We start from the raw sequence: 16111 nt of genomic DNA on the forward strand, positions 1-16111 counted from the left end.
GTAACAAGTTTATCCTTGGGGTTCTCGTCCTCGTTCACTGAGGGGTACAGCCGCTCAGTCAGTTCATATTCTTGATATTTCAATGCTAACTCTCCCCCATGTAAGCTCCCAACTCTCTGTTCCGCCATTTTCAATCCACTATAGACAGTCCAGTATCCTCCGAGTAACCAATCATCAGTTCGCCCAGCCACAATAGTGGACGCCTACTAAAACACAAACTACAAATCCCAGCGAAGAATGTGACGCTCAGGGGCCGTCTCTACGTTCGCAGCGGTCTCTGGGGATTTTGGGAGTTAAAGTTGTTTCGCACGGAAGAGGTGCTGATAGACCGGGGGAGCACGGAAGGGGTGCTGATGGACGGGGAGCAGGGAAGAGGGACAGGGGGAGCAGGGAAGATGTGCTGATGGACGAGGGAACAGGGAAGAGGTGCTGATGGACGGGGTAGCAGGGAGAGACAGGGGGAGCACGGAAGAGGTACTGATGGACGGGGAGCAGGGAAGAGGGATAGGGGGAGCAAGGAAGAGGTGCTTGTGAACGGGGGAGCAGGGAAGAGGGACAGGGGGGAGCACGGAAGAGGTGCTGATGGACGGGGGAGTAGGGAAGAAGGACAGGGGGAGCACGGAAGAGGTTCTGATGGACCAAGGAGCAGGGAAGAGGTACAGGGAGAGCACAGAAGAGTTGCTGATGGACCGGGAAGCAGGTAAGAGGGACATGGGGAGCACGGAAGAGGTGCTGATGGACCGGGGAGCAGGGAAGAGGGACAGGGGGAGCACAGAAAAGGTGATGCTGGACATGGGGGAGATAAAAGGAAGAGAGAAGGGCTACTGCTGGACAGGGGAAGCTGGCAAGGGATGGTGGTGGACAGCGGAGGAAAAAGAGACAGAAAGAAAGACAGACAGAAAGCGGCCAAGGAGAGAGAGAGAAAGACAGACACACACATCTATTCTAACACCCATTAATGTAACGGGCTTAAAGACTAGTATTTGTTATAAAGGCATAATGAGTACAACAGAAGGTGTAATGTAACATAGAGGCTGATTTCCAATGCTTGAAAATATGCATGATGGCAGTTGCAAGCATGGCATCAATCAGCTTTGAAGGGCAGTCCGAGTTGGCAAAGCATGGGTAATCAGATCGAAGAATTATTATGTCGAAGGTTAGGTCGGTATTGCAGGATGTAATGTCTTTGATAGTAGTCCAGATACGAGACAAAAAAGGATGACTAGCACTGCAGTGGAACAGCATATGATCTAGCGGAACATCAACTCCAAAGCAGTGCCAGCATTTAGTATTGGATTTCAGTTAGGCCTTCCACATACGGAATGGAGTCCAGATGGCTTGCCACATGACATAAAACAAAGATTGTGATACTCTGGATGATAGCAAAGGGTGATTAGTTACAGACCAGAATAATTCTCAGTTGATATTGGATATAGGAGTAGTCAGCATATTGAGCACAGTAATGAGAAAGGTATGATCGAGTTTGTGCATATCAATTGGTCCACAAACCAAATTCCGGCCTTTTACCATTTTGTTTGATTTTTGAATTATTCCAGATTGACATATCAGATCTATTATTGTTCTGTTGCACTGTTGCACTCAGCAAAGCATACGCCCTCAATTGTTTGGGAATGTTCATGGTGCTTAGGGCGGAAAGTGGATATAGAGTACAAATGTATGTCTCCATTTCCAGCCAAGAGGGAGGTGTCTTTTGGGTTCAATGAGCACCATATTTAGCCAGAGAAGCAATATGGTACAGGTGGAAGTCAGGGAGATTCATACCTCTATTTACTTTAGACAGGCTTTCAATTTCGTTAGAGGTATACGATACTGTAGTAGTCAAGGATGCTAAGAATGGATCCATAAAACAACAAAATCTAGCTAGAAAGTTACTTTAAATAACATATAGAACTGACACCATTGAACTAAGGGAAGAAAAGGCCTCATAAAAGGCTGTCTCCCCAGAATTATTAATTCTGGGTACATTCAAATGGACATGACACTCTGATACTGTATCTGCTCACTGCATTGTACCTTTGTAATGTACCCGCAGATTGTTCTGTGACAACCCTATCAGCTATAATAAAACTCTTAGCGTGCATGTGCACTTCAAACTCCGTGCATCCGTGCTTTGTGCTTCCGTTTGCGTAGAAGGAGGCGGTTTCTGCATGCAAAGTAGAGCGTGCAGTGGTTTCGTGCGGCGGTTTCCCCATCACAAGGAGCCTGCGACGGTTTAAAGATTTCCCTCCCTCCGTGACACTGCGAGCCCAGAACCACTGCAGACTACCACGAAAACCGGGAGACTTCTCCGTGTGCTAGATTGCCTTCCCTCCGTGACGTTGGATAGGGGGAGCAGAGAAGGGGTACTGCTGGACAGGGGGGAGGTAAAAGGAAGGAAGAAGGGCTACTGCTGGACAGGGGGCGCAGTGAAGGGGTGCTGCTTGACTGGGAGGGCTACTGCTGGACAGGGGGGAAGTAAAATGAAGGGAGAAGGGCTACTGCTGGACAGGGGGGAAGTAAAAGGAAGGGAGAAGGGAAAAGGGCTACTGCTGGACAGGGGGGAGGTGAAAGGAAGGGAGAAGGAATACTGGTGGACAGGGGCTGCAGGGAAGGGGTGCTTCTGGACAGGGGGGAAGTAAAAGGAAGGGAGAAGGGCTACTGCTGGATAGGGGTGAGGTAAAAGGGAGAAGGGCTACTGCTGGACAGGGGATGCAGGGAAGGGGTGCTGCTGTACAGGGGGAGGTGAAAGGAAGGGAGATGGGCTACTGCTGGACAGGGGGGAATGTGAAAGGAAGGGAGGTGTACTGCTGGACAAGGGGAGCAGGGAAGGGATAAGGGGTACTGCTTGACAAGGTGGGAGGAGGTAAAATGGAGAAGATTGGGGAGAGGAGGATCAGAGGAGAAGCATGCAGGAGGCCCTGAAAGCATAGATAAAAGCACTGAAAAATAAAGTCACCAGACAACAAAGATAGGGAAAATGATTTTATTAAGCACGCATGCGCATTCTGTGTCTCCCTTCGTCCTGCATTCCAAGAAAGACAGACAGGGAGGCAGGGAGAGAGAAAGAAAGAAACGTCTCAACACCCCATTGTGCTAAAAGTTTACATATCTATTCTCCTTAATGTAACAAGTTTATCCTTGGGGTTCTCGCCCTCGTTCACTGAGGGGTACAGCCGCTCAGTCAGTTCATGTTCTTGATATTTCAATGCTAACTCTCCCCCATGTAAGCTCTCAACTCTCTGTTCCGTCATTTTCAATCCACTATAGACAGTCCAGTTAGTATCCTCCGAGTAACCAATCATCAGTTCGCCCAGCCACAATAGTGGACGCCTACTAAAACATAAACTACAAATCCCAGAGAAGAGTGCGACGCTCAGGGGCCGTCTCTAAGTTCGCAGCGGTCTCTGGGGATTTTGGGAGTTAAAGTTGTTTCGCTGTGTTTTTCAAGAGCCGAGTAAAGCAGTTTAGCTAAACGTCATAATAAGCAAAAGTCACAATCTCTGCAGTATTAAATTAAATAAGGTGGCTTTTGTCTGGTGACTTAGAGATTGTCGGTGCTCTGTACATTTAAACCTGACTGTTTCTAGATCACATCGGTATAGATTATTCTTTACAGTTCTGTGATTTCAAGGATGAGAAAGAAACTTGTACGTAAGGTGGCCTTGTCTGGTGCCTTAGAGATTGTCGGTGCTCTGTACATTTAAACCTCACTGTTTCTAGATCACATCGGTATAGATTATTCTTTACAGTTCTGTGATTTCAAGGATGAGAAAGAAATTTGTACGTAATGTTATTGCAAGCGCTTTATTTTATTGCTTCAAACAGGCGGTGACTAAGGGTGTTTTTTTCTTGGGTCCTGTCCCTGCTTCTAAGGGCCTGGGCTACCATGGTTACCTGTCGTACATAGACAGAAGAGTAGTGCGTCTCGCAGTCTGCTGGCTCTGGGCAGCTCTATGGCTGCATACAGGACCCCTGCCCTGACTCCCTCCTCTGTCCTGCTTCATAAAGAGTAAGAACAGCATCGTCTTTTCGAAATTATATCAGTATGCATTTCAGGGAATGAATAAATAAATACATAAAGTGTACTTAAATCAGGTTGTCGGTGGCGTAGAGTGTATGCCATAGATTAGAGCAGTGTTTTTCAACCTTTTTTGGGCAAAGGCACACTTGTTTCATGAAAAAAATCACGAGGCACACCACCATTAGAAAATTTTAAAAAATTTAACTCTGTGCCTATATTGACTATATATAAAGTAATTCTCTTGAATAGGAATCAAATAAACACAAAGAAAGTATTTTATAATTACTTTATTATGAAATATTAAGTAAACAGAATAGTAAAAATTATAAAATACTTTATTCAGTGCGAAACCTGGGCCTGTTTGGCTGAACACAAAGCTGATATTTTGGCTGGAATCGAAGAAAGACACACACGTAGCTCTTCGTCAACAGCTCTCAGACTCTCTCTGTATTTGGTTTTTATAGCATACAAAAATAGACAAATATACCCTCCATCCTTTTTATTAAACCACAATAGCAGTTTTTAGCGCAGGGAGCTGCGCTGAATGCCCAGCGCTGCTCTTGACGCTCATAGGCTCCCTGCGCTAAAAAACACTATTGTGGTTTAGTAAAAGGTGACCATATTGTAAAATATAGACAGCAGATATAAATTCAGAACTGTGCATAGTAAGTGAAGGGAAGTTTTCATCTCTGGGAATTTACCCAGTTAACTATTAAGTTATTTGGGCAAATTCCTTTGAAAACTGTGGTAATACTGCCTCCACTTTGCTAAATTTAAAATAAAATCATTTTTCCTACCTTGTCTGGTGATTTCTGGTTGCACTTTCTTCTTCTGATTGTGCATCCAATCTTTCTTCCCTTCTATCAGCCTGTATGCTTTCTCTCCTCCACACCTCATTCCCTCCCCCAACTTTTTCTTCCTCTCTCCCTGACCTTTCTTTCTTTTTTTCTGTTTCTTTTCTTTCCTTCTGTTTCCCTGCCTGCCCCCTTTCTTTCTTTCTCCCTGCCGTTCCCCAAGCCACTGCCGCTGCCATCGGGGAACAGGACCCACCAATGGATAACAGGCCCCAAAGCCGACGCATGCTCTCCCTGACGTCAATTCTGCAATCGGAGAGGAAGTTCCGCCCAGCCAGGTAGCGATTGGCTGGCCCGAACTTCCTCTCCGACTGCAGAATTGATGTCGGGGAGAAGAAGACTTATCAGCTCGATAGATTAGATTGCCAAGACAAAGTGAGTCCTGGGTGATCGACTCACTTTGCCTTGGCGAGCTACTGGCGCCCCTGCCTCGGGCCCCCTGTCAGATCCGGGCCCCTGAATGCAGGACTGGTAGTACTGCCCTGATGGCGGCCCTGCGGCACACCAGGCAACATCTCGTGGCACACTAGTGTGCCGCAGAACAGCGGTTGAAAAACACTGGATTAGAGGACAGCTGAAGACCTCATAAAGTAGGAAACCGAAGGCTGTGCTTGAGAATTTCACTAAAAGGCGTTTGGATATGATTTTTTGCTATTGGTTTTATTTCCATTGAAAGCAATGGGAGCAAAACCCTCATCGTTTCAATGCTGTTATAGAAACATGATGGTAGATAAAGGCCAAATGGCCCATCTAGTCTGCCCATCTGCAATAACCAGTCCATTATATTTTGCTCTCTCTCAGATGTGAGAAAAGGCACTGCCACAAGATAAATGAGACTTTGAGTAAAGTAAGCAATATAATTTGTTTACATTTTGGGCCCAAAATGCTGCAGCTCTATCTCTCTGGCTCAGAGTTGTTTTCTTTCCACTCCTTCTGGATCATTCTTGTGGAGGAATGGGCTAAAAGTTGGATCTGATGTCTCAGTGTCTGAGGTTGTGACTGTATCTATTTGGAGGCTTGGGGAAAGGCACTTGTCATTTCTGGGCCCAGGTACAGTTTTGGTGTCTTGCCTCTTCTTTGGCATTCTTCTTGACTTTGATCAACAGTTTGCATCCTGTGGGAGCCCTATGGATTTTAGAGGGGCGATGTAGCTGTGGTTTCTGCAGCATGGTGCTTTCAGGCGATGATGGCTCCTGCTCACATATGCTAGGGAGCCCTACTCTGTTGCGTGGTTTTGCCACTCTCAGGCACGGTTTCAGCATGCTTTAGACTGAAATGGCATTCTTGAATTTGAAGCATCAATGGTGCGGGTAGCACATGTGAGGGAATGAAGTTTCATATGTGTCTTATTCCTTTGTATGATCGTGGGTGACATACTCTCTGGAGTGTAGTATCTCCTTGGACGCATGCTGTAGGGTAGGATTTGGGGGCAAGGGATTTCCTGTTTGGACTGCTTTGATACATCCCACCATTCTCTGGATTCATCTGCTGTTGATGACAAGGAAGGTAAAATGATATCCTTACCTGTTAATTTTCTTTCCTTTAGTCACAGCAGATGAATCCAGAGCCCCACCCTGTTGCAGGGTTTTGTCACTCTCAGGCATGGTTTCAGCATGCTTTCAGCTGAAATGGCATTCTCGAATTTGAAGCATCAATGGTGTGGGTAGCACATGTGAGGGAATGAAGTTACATATGTGTCTTATGTTTCATATGTCTCATGCCTTTTATGTGCTTTACTTTGTGTTTTAATTCAACTGCTTTGTGAAGACCTATACTGGTTGGCCAGGAGGCTATGCATCCAAGATATACCCGAGGATAAATCAATTGCTCTCTATTTCCACCTGCTGAATGATGGATGTAATCCCACTAGTCTGGATTCATCTGCTGTAATTAAAGGAAAAAAAAATTAACAGGTAAGGACATAATTTTACCATCTTTATACAGTGTTCTCCCCAGAAATTTTTTCTAGCCGGGTGGGGTGGGACAGGGAAATTTGGTGGTTAGAATAGGGTCATTAAATCCAGTGGTGTACCTAGTATATATGACAGCCAGTGCTGATCATTTTTTAATAACCCCCTCTATATAAGAATGTTATTTTTAGTAATAATCCATGAGTCACACAACAAGGGTGCACCTAGGAAAAGGCAGCATCTTAAACACTGCAGTGAGCACTAGAACACCAACACATGCATTGTAAAACTAAACAAGCCAGATCCTGCACAGTCAATGCTCACAGAAAACCATGTCCTTTTCATACACGCAGAACACAGAAACACTCTCACCCAATATGGAATAATCATAAACTAAAAATAGAAATATGTAACAAAAGTTAAACACCACAGAAACAGTGACACATGTCCCCTAATACTGTGCAAAATATAAAGACAGTAGATATAAATTTGAAAAAACTGATACATAACAATCACCACTTTACAAATTAACAAATAGAAATAAAACAAATACCGAGAAATAAGAAAATACCATTTTATTGGACTAATCTATTTTTCAGTTAGCTTTCAGAGGTCAAATCTTTCTTCAAGACAGTACAATATACTGCTGTTATAGTATCCTGTCCTGACCTGAGGAGAGGGGTTTAGTCCCCAAAAAAATTACCTTATTTCCATTTCCTATTTATAAACTTTTATCAATACAGTTACAATACCACTTGATTCTATATAAAGCAACAAAAAAATTTTCTTTCTACCTTTTTGTTGTTTCTGCTTTAATCATCTTTTCTTCCTTGTCATCAGCAGCAGATGAATCCAGAGACTAGTGGGATTACGTCCACCAACCAGCAGAGCACTGAATTGGCCTCGGGTATATCTTGGATGCACATCTTTCTGGCCAATAAGTATACTCTATCTCCAGCAGATTGAGGATGGGTTTCTTGCAGTTCCTGGATTCTGCAGTGGATTTCAACCAAGCTTAGCTGCAGCTACCAGCACCAGTTTCCTAGATCTGAAAGATGGCTGCTATCCTGAAGATCTGAAAGATGGCTGGTTCCTGGTTTCGGCTCCTGAGGAAGGAAGGCTATTTGCTTCTGTTGCTGCAGCTTCAGTAGAGCCTAGGGATTTTGGCCGTATTGAGCCAACTTTAGGGGCAACATCTGGGCCCACCCAGGTCCCTTCCCCACCCTCCCACCAGTGGAGAGAAGTAGAAGAAGCTGATGTGGTCGGAGGGTCCTTTCCCATAAGAAGAAAAGCCCGACCATGGGTGCCGGCACAGTTCCCTGTGCGCTGAAGCACTAACACCTCTCCCTTTGCCTTCCGGTAGTGTAGGAGCATGTGAGTACTTGGCTTCAGCCTCAGTAAAGAGATATGTTCCTGTGGCTTAGGCCTCAGTAGAGAGAAATGTCCCTGAGGCCTCAGATATGGAAATTTCTGTGACTTGGTCCTCAGTTCAGCAATTATTTCTGTGGATCAGGCATCAGTTGAGTGATATTCCAGTGGTTCCGGTCTCAGGGCAAGAAGGTTTCCTGGGGCTCAGGCCTCAAGGCTAGACATATTCCTGGGGCTCACGCCTCAGATGAGAGAGGCTTCTCGGGCACAGGCCTCAGGTGAGAGAGGCTCCTGGGGCACAGGCCGCAGTGGAAAGCCTATTCCTGGGGCTCAGGCCGCAGTGGAAGGCCGATTCCTAGGGCTCAGGCATCGGTGGAGAAAGATTCCTGAGGAGTAGGCCTCAGTTGAGCTGCGGGATAGGAACTGTATGGTGCCTACCTTCGGGGGGGGGGGGCATCATCTGGGCTCCCAGGTCCCCTTTTCCCCTCCCCCTGAAGGACTGGGATACTTCAGTTTCATAAGATTTAGAATGGAATAACTATATCAAATTATATAACAAATATTCAAAATCATACTGTGTTTTGGACTCATGTCCCCCAGAAATCATGAAAGCAGCTCCATTAAAATTTAAATAATAATAATAATAATAACTTTATTCTTGTATACCGTATTACCATGGAAGTTCTATGCGGTTTACAGATGAAGAGACTGTACATTTACAGCGAAGTTACATTTTCGGCGATGTTACATTTACGGTGAAGTTATTTTACAGCTAGGTTACATTTGCTGTAAGTTACATAGAGCGGTGTTACATACAGCAGAGTTACCTACGGCGTAGATACAAACTGCGGTGTTCGATAAGGCAGAGCAGAGGCATTTGGTATGGGGAGTAACGAAGACAGGATAATTAGTTGGATAGAGTGATCCATTTTGTTAAGCCATTTAGTGGCTGACAAGATTGGAGGAGTCAGAGAGTCTGGAGGGAAGTCGAGGTCAGAGGAGGAGGTCAAGGAAGAGGTGGGGAGAAGTTAGAGGAATTTGTCAAACAGGTAGGTTTTGATTGACTTCCTGAACATTTGGTAGGTGGGGGAATTGGAGATGAGGGCTGTGAGGCATTTGTTCCATTTGCCCACTTGGAATGCTAGGGATCTGTCAAGAAATTTCTTGTAGAGGCAGCCCTTCAGGGAAGGAAAGGAAAACAGGTAGGTGTTTCATGTACGAGAGGGGCCTGCAATTTCAAGGTGATCAGACAGGTAGATTGGTGAAGAGCCTGCTAAGGTTTTGTAGCAGAGGCAGGTGAATTTAAAGATGATTCTTGCCTCCACTGGCAGCCAGTGGAGTTTAGTGTAGGGGCTAACGTGGTCATATTTTTTGAGGCCTAAGATGAGGCGGACGGCAGCATTTTGAACTATTCTTAAACGTTTGATGGTGTTTTTATAAGATCCCAGGTATATGATGCTACAATAGTCCAGTATGCTTAAGATTAAACTATCTTTGCTGAATTATTTAACTGATAATCTAAAAAATGGAAAATTCCTCACTAACAATGGCCACATAATAATAACCCCAATTCTAAAAAATAGTAAAGAATCTTCAGCACTAGTCACCAACTACAGACCAGTAGCATCAATTCCATTTATTGTAAAACTCATGGAAGGATTGGTACATACCCAATTAATGGAATATCTCAATCAATTCTCTCTCTTACATGAAACTCAATCTGGTTTTAGACCTGATGTAGGCAGCTGTCCAGGCCTACCTCGGTAATGAGACCTCGAACGCTATATACTGGTTTCAATAAGTATATATTTATTTAGCCAATCAATAACAGCTTACAGGAATAAATCATTCAGCATATAGCGTAACAGAAGGTGATTTCCAGGCCTAGAGATCCTCTGATGTCTGTTCTGACCTCTCCCTTCTAAAGGCCTGGTTTTTTTTATATTTCTAAGTGGCCAACACCACATTGGTCTACATCACATGATACATCCTTATTGGCTACTTTCCTATGCTTTACTGCCTAGTTACATTCCTTTATTGGCTGGTTGACCTGCGTCATGTTATATGTTCACCCTGTTTCCCGTAAGACCTACCTTTTTCCCCGAAATGCCTGTTTCTATACCATATATGCATTTCCCAGCAATAAACCTCCTCCCAACTGCAAATATTTCTGACACTTTAGATGATATCTCTTGAGAATTCTATCTTCGGACCATGGTCTGTTTATCTCTTCATGGTATCTGGCTGGGTGGGCCCTGATGCCAGACCGCAGCATCAGGACCTGTTGCTTTTCTCTCAAGTTTCACTGACACAGTAGTTAACTTTTGCTTAAAAACTGGGTATTTCTTCATTCTTGCATGCCTTCTGGTAAATTGTGTGTAATATCTTTTTACAGTTAATCTACTGTTTCTATCATCTGCAGAGATAGATAAGGTAGATGTCAGTTGCAGGGGGTGAGGGCAGTTTTTCTGTAAAGAGAAAAGTGATCTTTGTCTTTTTCCCTATCCCACTTCACCTGGTTTAATAATGTCAGGACTTACAGGGATGTATCCCACTTCACCTGGTTTGCTAATGTCAGGACTTATAGGGATTTATCCAGAGGGATTCTTTCAGAGCTTCCATGCTTTACCTTCTTGCCATCTTCCTCCTTCTCTCATCCCCTCTTCAAAGCCCCGCCAGGTGGCTTTGACCCCTGTTCATTCGGTGAGGAGTTAGATTGTATCAGAAACTGTACATTATGGGCCCAGGGCTATGTGCTAGGAATTGCATATGGTAAATGAAAGAGACAAGTGCCCACCCTTACTATGCTACCGAGGACAGAGCAGTATAACATGTCGCAGTGCACTTATTACTTACAATACCAGGATAAACAGTCAATGATTCAGATATTGTGCGAAGCAGAAATTACATGGGCATTTAAGCTCTAATAAATGACTTATACCTTTAGGGTTAGACTGCTGTGTTGGAAACATCAGCATAGATTACTGATGTTGTGGGGATAGGTGGTGGCTCGTGGGAGGGGAAATCAGCTGCTGGCATTTCATAGGGAGGTACATTAAAATCAGCCAAATCAAGATTATCAAAAATGTTGTGTATGGGTTTGTGTAAGGGTCTCTATTTCAACATTTGGGATAGTTCGAGCAACTAGGCATCTGCAGGGGTTCATAATTTAACCTGATACATTTTAATATTTTCTCATTTTATGGCTTCATCCTGTTATGAGCATACTACATCCAAAAGGGATGGCGGGATAAATTAACAAGTTAGATTATTTCCATGCTCTTCCAAAACAGCTGGGATCAGTGCAGACTCGGCTGGGTCCAGACGCCAGGAGTGAAAGTCCAGGTAACCACATCAAATCTTACGTCATCATTCCTTCATCCTCATCACTTCTTCTTCACTGCATTTCTCCTCAGCTTAGCAGCAAGAAAGGGAATGGAAAGAATCTAATTGGAGGGTGAAAATGCATAAAGTCACAATCAAGAAAAACACATGAACTTGCAATAGGGCTGTTAGAAATAATTATCAACACATGAAAATATATATATGTACTTAATACTGCATGAGTCCATAAAAGAGTTAAAGTGCAAATTAATAAGTCCATAATTAAAGCTGTAGAAGTTCAAGGTCATAAAGGTCATTCAGTCTTTGGTAGCAACAGTCAGGAAGTCTTTGCTGGTAAGTCTAGGCGCTAATCCGGTTCCTTCTCTGGTAGCAAGATCCTTCCGTTGGGGCTCATCCGTCATCGGGGTTTCATACGGCCGAAAATCTTTCTTCCAGCGATGATATATCAAATAGCATTAGTCCATAATTATGCAACTAAGTCATTAATAGACATTAAAAGGATGTAAACACGGATTCTCATGTAGCATACAGCTTTCTCTGATATGGCGATTGTCTTTGTGAAGTGGTCCACAATTAATAACGCAAAAATATCTGTACTGTATATATCATTTAACTTGTTTCCAACAATACCTGAGCAATATTACTAACAGGATAAGTACAGCGTTAAAAGATGACATACAAAAGAAAACAAAAACTTATCTGCTTTAATTCAGATAGGATAAGATCTAATATATGTATTGGCTGAATTATATTTGCCAGCCTAAGGGAGTTATAGTTACAATGGCATATGATTGTTCAAAGGACAGGAGTAATATGCTAAACATAAATATGAATTAGCAAAGAGTCAAACCCAAGCAAAAGGATGGCTAAGCTATAGCCTTAGACATATTAACACATAGGTTATATTGAAACATACTAAAATAAAGATGATAAACCCTAAATATTAAAATAAAATAGGATTTATGGGAGAAATGTCCTTCCCATGGGATTCTATCAAATCATGGGTTCAATTTTGTTTGACTCATAATATATTCTTGCTAAGAAACCAAATAAAATCTTACATATTGATTAAAACTAGACAAATGATTTTTTCTAACAAACCATGCAATGGGTTAACAGTACAGTGCATGAAGAAAGCAGAAGTTACTTTCGCTTCGGTGTGTTAGCACGACATTAATTAATATTACCATTTGGGATAGAAGCGGATCATAAGAACCCTATGCAATATGTTCCAGTTATTGTAGAGACATGAATAATGAAAAAACAAAAAGAAAATAGCAACTGATAATTTCAAGTTAAAGAAATAGAACACTACATTTCCCAGTGTCCCTAAACACAGACACTTCAACCAGGAAGTAGCTCGGTATGTTTGTGTAACGGAAAAAGAGAAGAGGAAGCATAACTCATTTCTTAAACTTTGATCACAGACAAAGAATAAGGTTTGAAATCATTGTGGTGAGTAGTGAAAAAATAAATCTTCTTTCTTTATATTGGTAATTATAGTGAGCGCTCATAAATGGAAATCCACTCGTATTTCCAAAAACATTGAATTTGACACAGGGCACAATACAACAGATAATGACTCATAGTAACATAAAAGACTGTAACACTGAAAAATAGACCGACATTAATTGCTAGCAAATATTAAGGGAGTGCCCCTCTTGTATAATTTTATTTCATTTTTTTCCTTTTATTTAGAGTACTCATAAAAATAATTAAGTGTTCTCTTCAAGTGCACTGTAGTTTTTCCTAACTCTAGAAAACAAATGATCGTTAGTAATGGGAAAAAGTGAGGTGATGGGAAACGCCCATAATAAAAATCCTAGAAAGACAAAGGGTGCGTTTATTTTTACATTGCCAATTATCATACTTAATGCCTGTCAGTTATTTGGTTAGACATAATCACTTGTCACATATCCTTCCTAGTTACGTACACAAATCCTTCCTATAAACTTCAATAATCTGCTAACATAATACTTTCTATTGAAAAACAATAGTGATCCAAATCTTTCCTGTAATTTCGTTCTTCTCTTTCTCAAAAACAATCCTTTATAATCCAGCAAACTTATATGAAATAAATAATTGTTTAATGAAAGCTTATGGTAACATTGAAACGCAGTTAAAATATATACTTCCTCTTTCAGTCTCATTCAATCTCATCCCCCTCACCCCCCCCCCCCCCAGTTTTTTTTTTTTTTTTTTTTCTCTGGTTCGTGACCACAAAAGAACAGGAAACAAAAACCCACGAGAGCAATGCTTTCGCTGTCTCACAAAGTGCCATATGTTACACAGGTCAGTACACAAGCGACAGCTAGCATAAACGGAATAATGCCATCAGACAGCGTGACATGCTGAAAATATTACAGTAAAACACAGACTCAGAGCTATGCCAAGGCTAGAAGACCCCTCTTTGTCAGTAGCAAAGAAATAACCCATAAAAACAGAACTAATAAGCCAAAACCCATAAAATAGTGGCCACACATGATAATACTACATCATAAGGGGCTAGGTAACACAAAGCACAATGCAGAGAAGAGGTGTATACTTTCGGCTCAACAATGGTAGGAAATATGGGGGCAAAAGGAGGAACAGGATTGTCTAAGCAACAGCTTAACAGAAGATCAAGAGGGAACAGACAAGAGAAAGAGAAGCTAGGGCTAGGGGCACAAGACAAATAACTCTGGCTAGCACTGGCAGCCAGAGAAGTATAAGACAAGGGGATTCCTAATGGCAGCAAGAGCAGGGGGATAAATCAGATATAGAGGGCTCCGAGACAAAAAACACTACTTAAGCACAGTTTCCTGGAAAGTGGGGGAAGGTGGAGGACGGGGTACATTGTAGTTGAATAGTTTCACAGATATCATCTAATGCCTGAGAAATAGTCGCCCACGTGACAGGAGAGTAACGACCAGTATGGGGAGAGAAAAGGGGCAGTTGACAGTGGCAGAGAGTGATACAAACGGGAGGACTGAGTCGCTAGCAGCAAAAGCGGAGAAGCATGAGAATAAGGGGGTGGGAGACTGCAGGAGCAGGCAACATGGGAGAAATAAACAATACATCCAACTACAAAGTGTACAAACTAATGAGTCTAAAAATAAAACTAATAAGAATACTTACAAAATGATGCAATGTGATCACAGAAGAGCAGGTACCTGTGTAGCAATAACTCAGGTGTGGCCAGAGACCACAGAAACAGCATAACCACCAGTCAAAGCTGGTTCAACAGTCACACCATAACAGTGATAGTTTGATATAGCAGAGGAAATGTCAGGCGTGGCCCAAGACCACAAGAAATAAAGGAAAGAATTTAACCAGCAAACGAATCAGTGTCTGTACCCAAAAAGAAAAATTAAGGAGAGTAAAAAGAAGGTATATAACAGGAAGTGTTAGTGGGTGACAATACAGCTGCGCTAGACTATACCTAAATTCCGGCTACGCTACCCACCGGTGATTGATTAACTACTAATTACCTACGTATATATATCAACTACGCCCTGACCTATAGGCTGACTACATAACCCGCCAGCCGTAAATATCTCTTAACTCATGAACTATGGACTGACTACCACCCGCCAGTCATAAATATATATATATCCTAATTCCTAAACTATTCCTAAACTATGGACTGACTACCACCCGCCAGTCATAAGCTTATCCCTTATGCCTAAACGACAAACAAACAGGATTAGTAAGGAAAGAGAAAGCAGTGTTTAAGGCAGATCATATTCCATTGCTGGTTTTAAACTAGAAAAAGAAAAAAAACGCATAAAAGGGGAAGTAAAATAACACAGCAAATCTGCAAGAAAATAAGGAAGTTTAGGTAGAGACACTGCATAAGTACAAGCAGGCAACCCAGAAACACACTTTTGGCCATATAGTAATGGAGAGGCAATCTGACAAGCAGAGTATAGGCCTTCAATCCAGTGAGGTCTCTAAAAGGGGCGTGTCTCCTCTTTCAACATCGGGGTTCACCACTGATGTAGGCAGCTGTCCAGGCCTACCTCGGTAATGAGACCTCGAACGCTATATACTGGTTTCAATAAGTATATATTTATTTAGCCAATCAATAACAGCTTACAGGAATAAATCATTCAGCATATAGCGTAACAGAAGGTGATCTCCAGGCCTAGAGATCCTCTGATGTCTGTTCTGACCTCTCCCTTCTAAAGGCCTGGTTTTTTTTATATTTCTTAGTGGCCAACACCACGTTGGTCTACATCACATGATACATCCTTATTGGCTACTTTCCTATGCTTTACTGCCTAGTTACATTCCTTTATTGGCTGGTTGACCTGCGTCATGTTATATGTTCACCCTGTTTCCCGTAAGACCTACCTTTTTCCCCGAAATGCCTGTTTCTATACCATATATGCATTTCCCAGCAATAAACCTCCTCCCAACTGCAAATATTTCTGACACTTTAGATGATATCTCTTGAGAATTCTATCTTCGGACCATGGTCTGTTTATCTCTTCATGGTATCTGGCTGGGTGGGTCCTGATGCCAGACCGCAGCATCAGGACCTGTTGTTTTTCTCTCAAGTTTCACTGACACAGTAGTTAACTTTTGCTTAAAAACTGGGTATTTCTTCATTCTTGCATGCCTTCTGGTAA

The 16111-nt window shown here is 42.6% G+C and overlaps 1 protein-coding gene across 1 annotated transcript in view; it reads left to right on the forward strand.

Annotated features, from left to right (window-relative positions):
• The first annotated feature begins 3902 nt into the window (after positions 1 to 3902).
• Positions 3903 to 16111, forward strand: part of TSNAXIP1 (translin associated factor X interacting protein 1) — a 1372321-nt gene continuing 1360112 nt past the window's right edge. Inside the window, exon 1 of the mRNA XM_033941585.1 lies at positions 3903 to 4009. Within this exon, the coding sequence (XP_033797476.1) occupies positions 3954 to 4009 (56 nt within the window). The 5' untranslated portion in view covers positions 3903 to 3953. The remainder of the gene's footprint in view (positions 4010 to 16111) is intronic.

The sequence above is a fragment of the Geotrypetes seraphini genome, chromosome 4 (assembly GCF_902459505.1).
Source record: "Geotrypetes seraphini chromosome 4, aGeoSer1.1, whole genome shotgun sequence".
Taxonomy (NCBI): domain Eukaryota; kingdom Metazoa; phylum Chordata; class Amphibia; order Gymnophiona; family Dermophiidae; genus Geotrypetes; species Geotrypetes seraphini.